This window comes from Ranitomeya imitator, chromosome 3 (genome assembly GCF_032444005.1).
Source record: "Ranitomeya imitator isolate aRanImi1 chromosome 3, aRanImi1.pri, whole genome shotgun sequence".
NCBI lineage: Eukaryota > Metazoa > Chordata > Amphibia > Anura > Dendrobatidae > Ranitomeya > Ranitomeya imitator.
Window position 1 is genome coordinate 5365776 of NC_091284.1, and position 19781 is coordinate 5385556.

Genomic DNA, 19781 nt, shown 5'->3' on the forward strand with positions numbered 1-19781 from the left:
ACACATCATAGGGGAGATCTCCTGACACCTTCTCTCCATCTACCTGATGATCCTGAGGAGCATTGGGATCTTCTTGGTTACAGTCCTGTGGAGGAAGAGGACGGGGACATCTCTCTGGTGTTGTCCTCTTACTGGATAGATCTGGAGGAAACACATACAGGGAGTGAATTCATTATTTAGATACAGATGATAATAGGCCGTGTGTATTTAGTCCTGTCTATTATCTTTTGATTCCAAGAGACCCAACATTTTCTAATGCCAAGGATATCCGTACTATGGTTGACCACTGCAGGTATATAGGGACAATTGATACTAAACATAGCAAATTCCTTGTTAAAATACACCCTGTGTAACGATAGCCTCGGGTTTGGGGTCCTTCTGCCTTCTATGCGGGAAGCTATTATTACCTTCTTACCAAAAAAAGATAAGGATCCTACCCTCCCGGCCTCGTATAGACCAATTTCCCTTCTGACAGTAGATGTTAAGCTATTAGCAAAGGTGTTGGCCATTCAGCTTTCAAAAGTCGTGGAATCTCTAATACACTCGGATCAGACGGGATTCATGCCTCGTAAGTCAACGGCCCTTAATGTTAGAAAACTATATCTCAATATGCAAGTGGGGGCGGACAATGTGGGGAGGAGGGCAGTTCTGTCACTTGATGCCGCTAAGGCATTTGACAGCGTGGAATGGAAATACGTGTTTGCTACGCTTCAGTGCATGGGTTTTGGTCCAGGCTTTATTGGTTGGATTAAGCTTTTGTACTCAGAACCGTCGGCAAGAATACGAGCGAATGGACTGTTATCTGAACCCTTCAATCTGTATAGGGGTAGGAGGCAGGGTTGCCCTCTGTCTCCGCCGCTTTTCGCCCTGGCGGTGGAGCCTTTGGCTTCGAGGATAAGACTTAGCCCAGAAATTGAGAGGTTTAGATATGAGACATTAGAGGAGAAAGTGGCTCTCTACGCCGATGGCATTCTCCTGTTTTTGGCTGACTCTGACGGATCGCTCAATGGAGTAATGTCACTTTTTGCTGCGTTTGGGTTATATCGGGTTTGGTCATAAATTGGGAAAAGTCTGCTATTTTACCATTAGACCCAACTGTGGTTAGAGCTCCACAGGTGCCAGTAGTGTCATGTCTTAAATACCTGGGTATTGATATCAGAGTTCAAGATGATATAGTTTTGGAGTATGTGTGTGGTGCCGGGACTACAAAGGGAGTTATTTCCACTCTGTATAGGGACCTTATGCACACATTTCTGCTAGATTTCCCTATAAAGGCGAGAGCTAAGTGGGAGAGGGACGTAGGGCCGATGGAGAATGAAACCTGGGAATCGGTGATGGAGTGGGTTCCGCGACTGTCCTTGAGTGAACCATATAGACTCTCGCAGTTATATATTCTGCATAGAGTATATAAATCTCCGGAAGTGCTATACAAAGCGGGATTGCGTGCCAATTCGGAGTGCCCGAGGTGTGCGAGTGAGAATGCAGGAATATATCACATGATGTGGACGTGTCCTAGACTGGCTGCCTATTGGGTGGTGGTTTTGAGCCGGGTTGAAGTAGCTTATAAGTGTAGAATTCTTAGAGACCCGATAGTATGCGTGCTGGGATATGTGGAAGAAATTGGAGTTGACAATACTTGGAAGATTGCAATCGCTAGGCTACTCTACATGGCCAGGAAAGTAATAGCACGAAATTGGATAAACGCGGAACCACCTGCGAGAAGGGAATTTCTCCAATATGTTCAACATGGTCTAAAATTGGAAAAGGGGGTGTACAAAAAAAGGGGGAGAATAGAAATGTTTAATAGAATGTGGTCTCCTTGGCTTGAATTGGATTGAGGAGTATAGAAGTCGGGTTTCTTAAGAATTGGATAAGGATAAATTACACGAGGCAGAGATGGCCTCAGTGGGGTGAAGATTGGGAATGAGCTGTCTTAGGGGGGAGGGAGGTAGTTGGGGTAATGTTGGGGTTTACTAAAATAAGAAAATGTGTATGTGACATATTGCAATGTAAATGGCATCCTGATGTTCTTCTTTATATTGTTAATAAAAATCTATTTAAATAAAAAAAAAAAAAAAACCTGGGTATCAATGTATCAAAACAACATATTAGATTATGAATGCTTAAATCTTTCCCCGCTTGTGGCTAGGATTAAACAGAAGATTAAGGCCTGGACTAAGTTACATTTGTCAATAGTTGTGAGAGTGAACCTGTTGAAAATGGTGATTATGCCTCAGCTTTTATATGTTCTTCATAACTCCCCAATTTGGCTTCCCCAAAATAGGTTCTTTAAAATTAATGCACTGTTTAGGGAACTTATATGGTTGAAAAAGGGTGCGAGAATTAAGTTAGAGCACTAACAAAGGAGTAAGGAGGAGGGACGGTTGGCATTGCCTAACCCTTGGCTAGATTTTTTATCTTCCCAGTGTCAACATCTGGCAAGTAGAATGGAGGACACATCTGTGGAAATAGGGGGAGGTCGAGGGATTCTTCAGTTTCTGGGGGATCGGGGTCCCCTATTGTCTAAGTTAGAGGCGAATAAATTTAAACCGTGGGTGTCTAAATTTCCGACGGTAATGCTTATGGTCAAAGTGTGGGGTAAAATTAAAAGTTTAAGAGGAAATACTGGGTTCATGAGGTGTACCCCTATATGGGATAATCCATATCTGCCGCAATTGAGGACATTGAAGGGGTTTGCGCAATGGCGACGAGTGGGTATCTGGTGGCTCTCACAGCTGATAGATGGGGGTGTCCTTAAATGATTTGAGGACTTACGAAAGGAGTTCTCACTTCAGAATTCTGTATTTTATCAGTATTTACAAGTAAAACACGCTTATATAATGCAGACTCATGTACACCCTATTATTATACATCATGATACTGATATTAATAGGCTCGATTTACAGGCATCTACAAGGGGACTAATTTCATTTCTGTACAGGGAGCTCCTCTCAAGGGTGCTATTGGGTCACCCGATGACGGCATTACCGAAATGGGAACAACAAGTGGGGGGGATTTCGGGAGATCAATGGGAGTCAATAATGCAAATGATCCCTAAGTTGTCCCTCAGTGAGCCTAACCGTCTGTGTTCTGTCTCCGCCATCTAATATTGTTACCCTGATTATCTCTTTGCATAATTGCAGGTTTCTCAGTATGGATATTCATACCTTTATTTGTTTGTGATGCTTTGGCTCCCTCTAGCGGTCAGAGGTATGTTGGCAGTTCAATCTTGTTTTTGTATTATCCATGTCTGGTTCTCCTCCTCCTTTGCAATGCATTATGGTAGCTCAGCCTCCATTTCCCTCCATTTTTCCTTTCACTTTCTTCGGTTTGCCTTCAAGGAAAGACGCTTCACTTCATCCCCCTTGCGATTGCATTGCCGGTATGTCTTTATGCTTCATATAGATATTTCTGCTCCATATTAGCTTAGTTTAACCAGTTGTACTCCTAGTTTAGTCACTAGCTTTCTAAATGTTATGCATAATGTATATCATGTGTATTATGTATCTGTTCTATGCCATGCACTGATTCTATGTATATCATTGTTCACAGTTTCACCGCATCAATATACCACTACGTTTAATAAAGCACAGACTCAACTACAGTCTCCTTATTGGACCCCGGTATAGCGGTTTAGCTGACTGGATAGCTACGTGAGCCTGTCTCATTTAGTGAGGACAGAACAGTCTGTCTCAACTATATATCCTTTATAGGGTTTATAGGACTCCTAAGTGGCTGTTTGATTTCGGTCTAAGGCCAAATTCAAAATGTCCCAAGTGTACGCTTGATAATGCAGATATCCTACATACGTTCTGGACGTGTCCCTGTATACAAATATTCTGGATTATGGTTCTCAACTTAATATATATGGCCACAGAGCAGGATATTCCCAGAGATCCTATTGTCTGTGTGCTTGGATATGTTGAGGAGGCGGGAGGAGACGATTATTCACAAATAGCTGTTGCCAGAATGCTTTTTACTCCTAGAAAATTAATAGCATATCACTGGATCTCAGCTAAAGTTCCCACGAGGAAAGAATATGTAAATAAGCTAAACCTCATACTATGCAGAGAGAAGGCCATTTATCTTAAACGGGGTAGACCGGCAGTGTTTGAGAAAATTTGGGCAGGATTGTTGAATGTTCCGGGCTTACCATCTGTAACTTTATTCTCGTGATACCATGTTTATATCACCCTGAAAGTGATTTAGGGACGGACTAAACTGCATATTGGGATGATGGGATGATGGGCTGCAATACTAGACTCCACCACTAGATGGCAGCACATTTTACAAATGCAGCCCAGGAAATGACTTCTTGTAATATAGCAAGAAGGGAATTCAATGGAAATACTTAAATGAATCAGAACATCCACAGGGCTGGATTAAAGTTTAATAATAGAACCAGGGAAAAAAGATTGTAACTATATGGGATTATGTGTAGAATATCGGGTTACACACGCCTGGTGATATATCTCATCAACATCTCATAGGAATATGGGTATATCTATTGATCTGTATGGGGATTATGGGTGAAATATCACAAATACACATGCCCAGGAACATACTTCATCTACTTCTGATAGGAATATGGGTATAATTATTGATCTGTATGGGGATTATGGGTGAAATATCACAAATACACATGCTCAGGAACATACTTCATCTACTTCTGATAGGAATATGGGTATAATTATTGATCTGTATGGGGATTATGGGTGAAATATCACAAATACACATGTCCAGGAACATATTTCATCTACTTCTGATAGGAATATGAGTATAATTATTGATCTGTATGGGGATTATGGGTGAAATATCACAAATACACATGTCCAGGAACATATTTCATCTACTTCTGATAGGAATATGAGTATAATTATTGATCTGTATGGGGATTATGGGTGAAATATCACAAATACACATGCCCAGGAACATACTTCATCTACTTCTGATAGGAATATGAGTATAATTATTGATCTGTATGGGGATTATGGGTGAAATATCACAAATACACATGCCCAGGAACATATTTCATCTACTTCTGATAGGAATATGAGTATAATTATTGTTCTGTATGGGGATTATGGGTGAAATATCACAAATACACATGCCCAGGAACATATTTCATCTACTTCTGATAGGAATATGTGTATATCTATTGATCTATATGGGGATTATGGGTGAAATATCACAAATACACATGCCCAGGAACATACTTCATCTACTTCTGATAGGAATATGGGTATATCTATTGATCTGTATGGGGATTATGGGTGAAATATCACAAATACACATGCTCAGGAACATATTTCATCTACTTCTGATAGGAATATGGGTATAATTATTGTTCTGTATGGGGATTATGGGTGAAATATCACAAATACACATGCTCAGGAACATACTTCATCTACTTCTGATAGGAATATGGGTATAATTATTGTTCTGTATGGAGATTATGGGTGAAATATCACAAATACACATGCCCAGGAACATATTTCATCTACTTCTGATAGGAATATGGGTATAATTATTGATCTGTATGGGGATTATGGGTGAAATATCACAAATACACATGCTCAGGAATATACTTCATCTACTTCTGATAGGAATATGGGTATAATTATTGTTCTGTATGGGGATTATGGGTGAAATATCACAAATACACATGCCCAGGAACATACTTCATCTACTTCTGATAGGAATATGGGTATAATTATTATTCTGTATGGGGATTATGGGTGAAATATCACAAATACACATGCCCAGGAATATACTTCATCTACTTCTGATAGGAATATGGGTATAATTATTGTTCTGTATGGGGATTATGGGTGAAATATCACAAATACACATGCCCAGGAACATACTTCATCTACTTCTGATAGGAATATGGGTATAATTATTGTTCTGTATGGGGATTATGGGTGAAATATCACAAATACACATGCCCAGGAACATACTTCATCTACTTCTGATAGGAATATGGGTATAATTATTGATCTGTATGGGGATTATGGGTGAAATATCACAAATACACATGCTCAGGAACATATTTCATCTACTTCTGATAGGAATATGGGTATAATTATTGTAATGTATGGGGATTATGGGTGAAATATCACAAATACACATGCCCAGGAACATACTTCATCTACTTCTGATAGGAATATGGGTATAATTATTGATCTGTATGGGGATTATGGGTGAAATATCACAAATACACATGCCCAGGAACATATTTCATCTACTTCTGATAGGAATATGGGTATAATTATTGATCTGTATGGGGATTATGGGTGAAATATCACAAATACACATGCCCAGGAATATACTTCATCTACTTCTGATAGGAATATGGGTATAATTATTGTTCTGTATGGGGATTATGGGTGAAATATCACAAATACACATGCCCAGGAACATACTTCATCTACTTCTGATAGGAATATGTGTATATCTATTGATCTATATGGGGATTATGGGTGAAATATCACAAATACACATGCCCAGGAACATACTTCATCTACTTCTGATAGGAATATGGGTATAATTATTGTTCTGTATGGGGATTATGGGTGAAATATCACAAATACACATGCCCAGGAACATACTTCATCTACTTCTGATAGGAATATGGGTATAATTATTGATCTGTATGGGGATTATGGGTGAAATATCACAAATACACATGCTCAGGAACATATTTCATCTACTTCTGATAGGAATATGGGTATAATTATTGTTCTGTATGGGGATTATGGGTGAAATATCACAAATACACATGCCCAGGAACATACTTCATCTACTTCTGATAGGAATATGGGTATAATTATTGTTCTGTATGGGGATTATGGGTGAAATATCACAAATACACATGCCCAGGAACATACTTCATCTACTTCTGATAGGAATATGGGTATAATTATTGATCTGTATGGGGATTATGGGTGAAATATCACAAATACACATGCTCAGGAACATATTTCATCTACTTCTGATAGGAATATGGGTATAATTATTGTAATGTATGGGGATTATGGGTGAAATATCACAAATACACATGCCCAGGAACATACTTCATCTACTTCTGATAGGAATATGGGTATATCTATTGTTCTGTATGGGGATTATGGGTGAAATATCACAAATACACATGCCCAGGAACATATTTCATCTACTTCTGATAGGAATATGGGTATAATTATTATTCTGTATGGGGATTATGGGTGAAATATCACAAATACACATGCCCAGGAACATACTTCATCTACTTCTGATAGGAATATGGGTATAATTATTGTTCTGTATGGGGATTATGGGTGAAATATCACAAATACACATGCCCAGGAACATATTTCATCTACTTCTGATAGGAATATGGGTATATCTATTGTTCTGTATGGGGATTATGGGTGAAATATCACAAATACACATGCCCAGGAACATATTTCATCTACTTCTGATAGGAATATGGGTATAATTATTGATCTGTATGGGGATTATGGGTGAAATATCACAAATACACATGCTCAGGAACATACTTCATCTACTTCTGATAGGAATATGGGTATAACTATTGTTCTGTATGGGGATTATGGGTGAAATATCACAAATACACATGCCCAGGAACATACTTCATCTACTTCTGATAGGAATATGGGTATAATTATTATTCTGTATGGGGATTATGGGTGAAATATCACAAATACACATGCCCAGGAACATACTTCATCTACTTCTGATAGGAATATGGGTATAATTATTGATCTGTATGGGGATTATGGGTGAAATATCACAAATACACATGCCCAGGAACATACTTCATCTACTTCTGATAGGAATATGGGTATAATTATTGTTCTGTATGGGGATTATGGGTGAAATATCACAAATACACATGCTCAGGAACATACTTCATCTACTTCTGATAGGAATATGGGTATATCTATTGTTCTGTATGGGGATTATGGGTGAAATATCACAAATACACATGCCCAGGAACATATTTCATCTACTTCTGATAGGAATATGGGTATAATTATTATTCTGTATGGGGATTATGGGTGAAATATCACAAATACACATGCCCAGGAACATACTTCATCTACTTCTGATAGGAATACGAGTATAATTATTGTTCTGTATGGGGATTATGGGTGAAATATCACAAATACACATGCTCAGGAACATACTTCATCTACTTCTGATAGGAATATGGGTATATCTATTGTTCTGTATGGGGATTATGGGTGAAATATCACAAATACACATGCCCAGGAACATATTTCATCTACTTCTGATAGGAATATGGGTATAATTATTATTCTGTATGGGGATTATGGGTGAAATATCACAAATACACATGCCCAGGAACATACTTCATCTACTTCTGATAGGAATATGGGTATATCTATTGTTCTGTATGGGGATTATGGGTGAAATATCACAAATACACATGCCCAGGAACATACTTCATCTACTTCTGATAGGAATATGGGTATATCTATTGTTCTGTATGGGGATTATGGGTGAAATATCACAAATACACATGCTCAGGAACATATTTCATCTACTTCTGATAGGAATATGGGTATATCTATTGTTCTGTATGGGGATTATGGGTGAAATATCACAAATACACATGCCCAGGAACATACTTCATCTACTTCTGATAGGAATATGGGTATAATTATTGATCTGTATGGGGATTATGGGTGAAATATCACAAATACACATGCTCAGGAACATATTTCATCTACTTCTGATAGGAATATGGGTATAATTATTGTTCTGTATGGGGATTATGGGTGAAATATCACAAATACACATGCCCAGGAACATACTTCATCTACTTCTGATAGGAATATGGGTATAATTATTGTTCTGTATGGGGATTATGGGTGAAATATCACAAATACACATGCCCAGGAACATACTTCATCTACTTCTGATAGGAATATGGGTATAATTATTGATCTGTATGGGGATTATGGGTGAAATATCACAAATACACATGCTCAGGAACATATTTCATCTACTTCTGATAGGAATATGGGTATAATTATTGTAATGTATGGGGATTATGGGTGAAATATCACAAATACACATGCCCAGGAACATACTTCATCTACTTCTGATAGGAATATGGGTATATCTATTGTTCTGTATGGGGATTATGGGTGAAATATCACAAATACACATGCCCAGGAACATATTTCATCTACTTCTGATAGGAATATGGGTATAATTATTATTCTGTATGGGGATTATGGGTGAAATATCACAAATACACATGCCCAGGAACATACTTCATCTACTTCTGATAGGAATATGGGTATAATTATTGTTCTGTATGGGGATTATGGGTGAAATATCACAAATACACATGCCCAGGAACATATTTCATCTACTTCTGATAGGAATATGGGTATATCTATTGTTCTGTATGGGGATTATGGGTGAAATATCACAAATACACATGCCCAGGAACATATTTCATCTACTTCTGATAGGAATATGGGTATAATTATTGATCTGTATGGGGATTATGGGTGAAATATCACAAATACACATGCTCAGGAACATACTTCATCTACTTCTGATAGGAATATGGGTATAATTATTGTTCTGTATGGGGATTATGGGTGAAATATCACAAATACACATGCCCAGGAACATACTTCATCTACTTCTGATAGGAATATGGGTATAATTATTATTCTGTATGGGGATTATGGGTGAAATATCACAAATACACATGCCCAGGAACATACTTCATCTACTTCTGATAGGAATATGAGTATAACTATTGTTCTGTATGGGGATTATGGGTGAAATATCACAAATACACATGCCCAGGAACATACTTCATCTACTTCTGATAGGAATATGGGTATAATTATTATTCTGTATGGGGATTATGGGTGAAATATCACAAATACACATGCCCAGGAACATACTTCATCTACTTCTGATAGGAATATGGGTATAATTATTGATCTGTATGGGGATTATGGGTGAAATATCACAAATACACATGCCCAGGAACATACTTCATCTACTTCTGATAGGAATATGGGTATAATTATTGTTCTGTATGGGGATTATGGGTGAAATATCACAAATACACATGCTCAGGAACATACTTCATCTACTTCTGATAGGAATATGGGTATATCTATTGTTCTGTATGGGGATTATGGGTGAAATATCACAAATACACATGCCCAGGAACATATTTCATCTACTTCTGATAGGAATATGGGTATAATTATTATTCTGTATGGGGATTATGGGTGAAATATCACAAATACACATGCCCAGGAACATACTTCATCTACTTCTGATAGGAATACGAGTATAATTATTGTTCTGTATGGGGATTATGGGTGAAATATCACAAATACACATGCTCAGGAACATACTTCATCTACTTCTGATAGGAATATGGGTATATCTATTGTTCTGTATGGGGATTATGGGTGAAATATCACAAATACACATGCCCAGGAACATATTTCATCTACTTCTGATAGGAATATGGGTATAATTATTATTCTGTATGGGGATTATGGGTGAAATATCACAAATACACATGCCCAGGAACATACTTCATCTACTTCTGATAGGAATATGGGTATAATTATTGTTCTGTATGGGGATTATGGGTGAAATATCACAAATACACATGCCCAGGAACATACTTCATCTACTTCTGAGAGGAATATGGGTATATCTATTGTTCTGTATGGGGATTATGGGTGAAATATCACAAATACACATGCCCAGGAACATACTTCATCTACTTCTGATAGGAATATGGGTATAATTATTGTTCTGTATGGGGATTATGGGTGAAATATCACAAATACACATGCCCAGGAACATACTTCATCTACTTCTGAGAGGAATATGGGTATATCTATTGTTCTGTATGGGGATTATGGGTGAAATATCACAAATACACATGCCCAGGAACATACTTCATCTACTTCTGAGAGGAATATGGGTATATCTATTGTTCTGTATGGGGATTATGGGTGAAATATCACAAATACACATGCCCAGGAACATATTTCATCTACTTCTGATAGGAATACGAGTATAATTATTGTTCTGTATGGGGATTATGGGTGAAATATCACAAATACACATGCCCAGGAACATACTTCATCTACTTCTGATAGGAATATGGGTATATCTATTGTTCTGTATGGGGATTATGGGTGAAATATCACAAATACACATGCTCAGGAACATACTTCATCTACTTCTGATAGGAATATGGGTATAATTATTGATCTGTATGGGGATTATGGGTGAAATATCACAAATACACATGCCCAGGAATATACTTCATCTACTTCTGATAGGAATATGGGTATATCTATTGATCTATATGGGGATTATGGGTGAAATATCACAAATACACATGCTCAGGAACATACTTCATCTACTTCTGATAGGAATATGGGTATAATTATTGTTCTGTATGGGGATTATGGGTGAAATATCACAAATACACATGCCCAGGAACATATTTCATCTACTTCTGATAGGAATATGGGTATAACTATTGTTCTGTATGGGGATTATGGGTGAAATATCACAAATACACATGCCCAGGAACATACTTCATCTACTTCTGATAGGAATATGGGTATAATTATTGATCTGTATGGGGATTATGGGTGAAATATCACAAATACACATGCCCAGGAACATACTTCATCTACTTCTGATAGGAATATGGGTATAATTATTGATCTGTATGGGGATTATGGGTGAAATATCACAAATACACATGCCCAGGAACATACTTCATCTACTTCTGATAGGAATATGGGTATAATTATTGATCTGTATGGGGATTATGGGTGAAATATCACAAATACACATGCCCAGGAATATACTTCATCTACTTCTGATAGGAATATGGGTATATCTATTGATCTATATGGGGATTATGGGTGAAATATCACAAATACACATGCCCAGGAACATATTTCATCTACTTCTGATAGGAATATGGGTATAATTATTGTTCTGTATGGGGATTATGGGTGAAATATCACAAATACACATGCCCAGGAACATATTTCATCTACTTCTGATAGGAATATGGGTATAATTATTGATCTGTATGGGGATTATGGGTGAAATATCACAAATACACATGCCCAGGAACATATTTCATCTACTTCTGATAGGAATATGGGTATATCTATTGTTCTGTATGGGGATTATGGGTGAAATATCACAAATACACATGCCCAGGAACATACTTCATCTACTTCTGATAGGAATATGGGTATAATTATTGTTCTGTATGGGGATTATGGGTGAAATATCACAAATACACATGCCCAGGAACATACTTCATCTACTTCTGATAGGAATATGGGTATAACTATTGTTCTGTATGGGGATTATGGGTGAAATATCACAAATACACATGCTCAGGAACATATTTCATCTACTTCTGATAGGAATATGAGTATAACTATTGATCTGTATGGGGATTATGGGTGAAATATCACAAATACACATGCCCAGGAACATACTTCATCTACTTCTGATAGGAATATGGGTATAATTATTGTTCTGTATGGGGATTATGGGTGAAATATCACAAATACACATGCCCAGGAACATATTTCATCTACTTCTGATAGGAATATGGGTATAATTATTGTTCTGTATGGGGATTATGGGTGAAATATCACAAATACACATGCCCAGGAACATACTTCATCTACTTCTGATAGGAATATGGGTATATCTATTGATCTATATGGGGATTATGGGTGAAATATCACAAATACACATGCCCAGGAACATACTTCATCTACTTCTGATAGGAATATGGGTATAATTATTGATCTGTATGGGGATTATGGGTGAAATATCACAAATACACATGCCCAGGAACATACTTCATCTACTTCTGATAGGAATATGGGTATATCTATTGATCTATATGGGGATTATGGGTGAAATATCACAAATACACATGCTCAGGAACATATTTCATCTACTTCTGATAGGAGTATGGGTATATCTATTGATCTGTATGGGGATTATGGGTGAAATATCACAAATACACATGCCCAGGAACATACTTCATCTACTTCTGATAGGAATATGGGTATAATTATTGTTCTGTATGGGGATTATGGGTGAAATATCACAAATACACATGCCCAGGAACATATTTCATCTACTTCTGATAGGAATATGGGTATAATTATTGTTCTGTATGGGGATTATGGGTGAAATATCACAAATACACATGCCCAGGAACATATTTCATCTACTTCTGATAGGAATATGGGTATAATTATTGATCTGTATGGGGATTATGGGTGAAATATCACAAATACACATGCCCAGGAACATATTTCATCTACTTCTGATAGGAATATGGGTATAATTATTGTTCTGTATGGGGATTATGGGTGAAATATCACAAATACACATGCTCAGGAACATACTTCATCTACTTCTGATAGGAATATGGGTATAATTATTGTTCTGTATGGGGATTATGGGTGAAATATCACAAATACACATGCCCAGGAACATACTTCATCTACTTCTGATAGGAATATGGGTATAATTATTGTTCTGTATGGGGATTATGGGTGAAATATCACAAATACACATGCCCAGGAACATATTTCATCTACTTCTGATAGGAATATGGGTATAATTATTGTTCTGTATGGGGATTATGGGTGAAATATCACAAATACACATGCTCAGGAACATACTTCATCTACTTCTGATAGGAATATGGGTATAATTATTGTTCTGTATGGGGATTATGGGTGAAATATCACAAATACACATGCCCAGGAACATATTTCATCTACTTCTGATAGGAATATGGGTATAACTATTGTTCTGTATGGGGATTATGGGTGAAATATCACAAATACACATGCTCAGGAACATATTTCATCTACTTCTGATAGGAATATGGGTATAATTATTGTTCTGTATGGGGATTATGGGTGAAATATCACAAATACACATGCCCAGGAACATACTTCATCTACTTCTGATAGGAATATGGGTATAATTATTGTTCTGTATGGGGATTATGGGTGAAATATCACAAATACACATGCCCAGGAACATATTTCATCTACTTCTGATAGGAATATGGGTATAATTATTGTTCTGTATGGGGATTATGGGTGAAATATCACAAATACACATGCTCAGGAACATACTTCATCTACTTCTGATAGGAATATGGGTATAATTATTGTTCTGTATGGGGATTATGGGTGAAATATCACAAATACACATGCCCAGGAACATATTTCATCTACTTCTGATAGGAATATGGGTATAACTATTGTTCTGTATGGGGATTATGGGTGAAATATCACAAATACACATGCCCAGGAACATACTTCATCTACTTCTGATAGGAATATGGGTATAATTATTGATCTGTATGGGGATTATGGGTGAAATATCACAAATACACATGCCCAGGAACATACTTCATCTACTTCTGATAGGAATATGGGTATAATTATTGATCTGTATGGGGATTATGGGTGAAATATCACAAATACACATGCCCAGGAACATACTTCATCTACTTCTGATAGGAATATGGGTATAATTATTGATCTGTATGGGGATTATGGGTGAAATATCACAAATACACATGCCCAGGAACATACTTCATCTACTTCTGATAGGAATATGGGTATATCTATTGATCTATATGGGGATTATGGGTGAAATATCACAAATACACATGCCCAGGAACATATTTCATCTACTTCTGATAGGAATATGGGTATAATTATTGTTCTGTATGGGGATTATGGGTGAAATATCACAAATACACATGCCCAGGAACATATTTCATCTACTTCTGATAGGAATATGGGTATAATTATTGATCTGTATGGGGATTATGGGTGAAATATCACAAATACACATGCCCAGGAACATACTTCATCTACTTCTGATAGGAATATGGGTATAATTATTGTTCTGTATGGGGATTATGGGTGAAATATCACAAATACACATGCCCAGGAACATATTTCATCTACTTCTGATAGGAATATGGGTATAATTATTGTTCTGTATGGGGATTATGGGTGAAATATCACAAATACACATGCCCAGGAACATACTTCATCTACTTCTGATAGGAATATGGGTATATCTATTGATCTATATGGGGATTATGGGTGAAATATCACAAATACACATGCCCAGGAACATACTTCATCTACTTCTGATAGGAATATGGGTATAATTATTGATCTGTATGGGGATTATGGGTGAAATATCACAAATACACATGCCCAGGAACATACTTCATCTACTTCTGATAGGAATATGGGTATATCTATTGATCTATATGGGGATTATGGGTGAAATATCACAAATACACATGCTCAGGAACATATTTCATCTACTTCTGATAGGAGTATGGGTATATCTATTGATCTGTATGGGGATTATGGGTGAAATATCACAAATACACATGCCCAGGAACATACTTCATCTACTTCTGATAGGAATATGGGTATAATTATTGTTCTGTATGGGGATTATGGGTGAAATATCACAAATACACATGCCCAGGAACATATTTCATCTACTTCTGATAGGAATATGGGTATAATTATTGTTCTGTATGGGGATTATGGGTGAAATATCACAAATACACATGCCCAGGAACATATTTCATCTACTTCTGATAGGAATATGGGTATAATTATTGATCTGTATGGGGATTATGGGTGAAATATCACAAATACACATGCCCAGGAACATACTTCATCTACTTCTGATAGGAATATGGGTATAATTATTGTTCTGTATGGGGATTATGGGTGAAATATCACAAATACACATGCTCAGGAACATACTTCATCTACTTCTGATAGGAATATGAGTATAATTATTGTTCTGTATGGGGATTATGGGTGAAATATCACAAATACACATGCCCAGGAACATACTTCATCTACTTCTGATAGGAATATGGGTATAGCTATTGATCTGTATGGGGATTATGGGTGAAATATCACAAATACACATGCCCAGGAACATACTTCATCTACTTCTGATAGGAATATGGGTATATCTATTGTTCTGTATGGGGATTATGGGTGAAATATCACAAATACACATGCCCAGGAACATATTTCATCTACTTCTGATAGGAATATGGGTATAATTATTATTCTGTATGGGGATTATGGGTGAAATATCACAAATACACATGCCCAGGAACATACTTCATCTACTTCTGATAGGAATATGGGTATAATAATTGTTCTGTATGGGGATTATGGGTGAAATATCACAAATACACATGCCCAGGAACATACTTCATCTACTTCTGATAGGAATATGGGTATAATTATTGTTCTGTATGGGGATTATGGGTGAAATATCACAAATACACATGCCCAGGAACATACTTCATCTACTTCTGATAGGAATATGGGTATATCTATTGTTCTGTATGGGGATTATGGGTGAAATATCACAAATACACATGCCCAGGAACATATTTCATCTACTTCTGATAGGAATATGGGTATAACTATTGTTCTGTATGGGGATTATGGGTGAAATATCACAAATACACATGCCCAGGAACATACTTCATCTACTTCTGATAGGAATATGGGTATAATTATTGATCTGTATGGGGATTATGGGTGAAATATCACAAATACACATGCCCAGGAATATACTTCATCTACTTCTGATAGGAATATGGGTATATCTATTGATCTATATGGGGATTATGGGTGAAATATCACAAATACACATGCTCAGGAACATATTTCATCTACTTCTGATAGGAGTATGGGTATATCTATTGATCTGTATGGGGATTATGGGTGAAATATCACAAATACACATGCCCAGGAACATATTTCATCTACTTCTGATAGGAATATGGGTATAACTATTGTTCTGTATGGGGATTATGGGTGAAATATCACAAATACACATGCTCAGGAACATATTTCATCTACTTCTGATAGGAATATGGGTATAATTATTGATCTGTATGGGGATTATGGGTGAAATATCACAAATACACATGCCCAGGAACATATTTCATCTACTTCTGATAGGAATATGGGTATAATTATTGTTCTGTATGGGGATTATGGGTGAAATATCACAAATACACATGCCCAGGAACATATTTCATCTACTTCTGATAGGAATATGGGTATAATTATTGTTCTGTATGGGGATTATGGGTGAAATATCACAAATACACATGCTCAGGAACATATTTCATCTACTTCTGATAGGAATATGGGTATATCTATTGTTCTGTATGAGGATTATGGGTGAAATATCACAAATACACATGCCCAGGAACATATTTCATCTACTTCTGATAGGAATATGGGTATAATTATTGTTCTGTATGGGGATTATGGGTGAAATATCACAAATACACATGCTCAGGAACATATTTCATCTACTTCTGATAGGAATAAGGGTATATCTATTGTTCTGTATGGGGATTATGGGTGAAATATCACAAATACACATGCCCAGGAATATACTTCATCTACTTCTGATAGGAATATGGGTATATCTATTGATCTATATGGGGATTATGGGTGAAATATCACAAATACACATGCCCAGGAACATACTTCATCTACTTCTGATAGGAATATGGGTATATCTATTGTTCTGTATGGGGATTATGGGTGAAATATCACAAATACACATGCCCAGGAACATACTTCATCTACTTCTGATAGGAATATGAGTATAATTATTGTTCTGTATGGGGATTATGGGTGAAATATCACAAATACACATGCCCAGGAACATACTTCATCTACTTCTGATAGGAATATGGGTATAGCTATTGATCTGTATGGGGATTATGGGTGAAATATCACAAATACACATGCCCAGGAACATACTTCATCTACTTCTGATAGGAATATGGGTATATCTATTGTTCTGTATGGGGATTATGGGTGAAATATCACAAATACACATGCCCAGGAACATATTTCATCTACTTCTGATAGGAATATGGGTATAATTATTATTCTGTATGGGGATTATGGGTGAAATATCACAAATACACATGCCCAGGAACATACTTCATCTACTTCTGATAGGAATATGGGTATAATAATTGTTCTGTATGGGGATTATGGGTGAAATATCACAAATACACATGCCCAGGAACATACTTCATCTACTTCTGATAGGAATATGGGTATAATTATTGTTCTGTATGGGGATTATGGGTGAAATATCACAAATACACATGCCCAGGAACATACTTCATCTACTTCTGATAGGAATATGGGTATATCTATTGTTCTGTATGGGGATTATGGGTGAAATATCACAAATACACATGCCCAGGAACATATTTCATCTACTTCTGATAGGAATATGGGTATAACTATTGTTCTGTATGGGGATTATGGGTGAAATATCACAAATACACATGCCCAGGAACATACTTCATCTACTTCTGATAGGAATATGGGTATAATTATTGATCTGTATGGGGATTATGGGTGAAATATCACAAATACACATGCCCAGGAATATACTTCATCTACTTCTGATAGGAATATGGGTATATCTATTGATCTATATGGGGATTATGGGTGAAATATCACAAATACACATGCTCAGGAACATATTTCATCTACTTCTGATAGGAGTATGGGTATATCTATTGATCTGTATGGGGATTATGGGTGAAATATCACAAATACACATGCCCAGGAACATATTTCATCTACTTCTGATAGGAATATGGGTATAACTATTGTTCTGTATGGGGATTATGGGTGAAATATCACAAATACACATGCTCAGGAACATATTTCATCTACTTCTGATAGGAATATGGGTATAATTATTGATCTGTATGGGGATTATGGGTGAAATATCACAAATACACATGCCCAGGAACATATTTCATCTACTTCTGATAGGAATATGGGTATAATTATTGTTCTGTATGGGGATTATGGGTGAAATATCACAAATACACATGCCCAGGAACATATTTCATCTACTTCTGATAGGAATATGGGTATAATTATTGTTCTGTATGGGGATTATGGGTGAAATATCACAAATACACATGCTCAGGAACATATTTCATCTACTTCTGATAGGAATAAGGGTATATCTATTGTTCTGTATGGGGATTATGGGTGAAATATCACAAATACACATGCCCAGGAATATACTTCATCTACTTCTGATAGGAATATGGGTATATCTATTGATCTATATGGGGATTATGGGTGAAATATCACAAATACACATGCCCAGGAACATACTTCATCTACTTCTGATAGGAATATGGGTATATCTATTGTTCTGTATGGGGATTATGGGTGAAATATCACAAATACACATGCCCAGGAACATACTTCATCTACTTCTGATAGGAATACGGGTATAACTATTGTTCTGTATGGGGATTATGGGTGAAATATCACAAATACACATGCCCAGGAACATACTTCATCTACTTCTGATAGGAATATGGGTATAATTATTGTTCTGTATGGGGATTATGGGTGAAATATCACAAATACACATGCCCAGGAACATATTTCATCTACTTCTGATAGGAATATGGGTATATCTATTGTTCTGTATGGGGATTATGGGTGAAATATCACAAATACACATGCCCAGGAACATATTTCATCTACTTCTGATAGGAATATGGGTATAATTATTATTCTGTATGGGGATTATGG

General features: G+C 36.6%; 1 protein-coding gene across 1 annotated transcript in view; it reads right to left on the bottom strand.

Moving 5' to 3' along the window:
• Nucleotides 1–19781, bottom strand: part of LOC138672441 (uncharacterized) — a 654503-nt gene that overhangs the window by 293581 nt on the left and 341141 nt on the right. The window contains exon 13 of the mRNA XM_069760413.1: nucleotides 44–141. Within this exon, the coding sequence (XP_069616514.1) occupies nucleotides 44–141 (98 nt within the window). The remainder of the gene's footprint in view (nucleotides 1–43; nucleotides 142–19781) is intronic.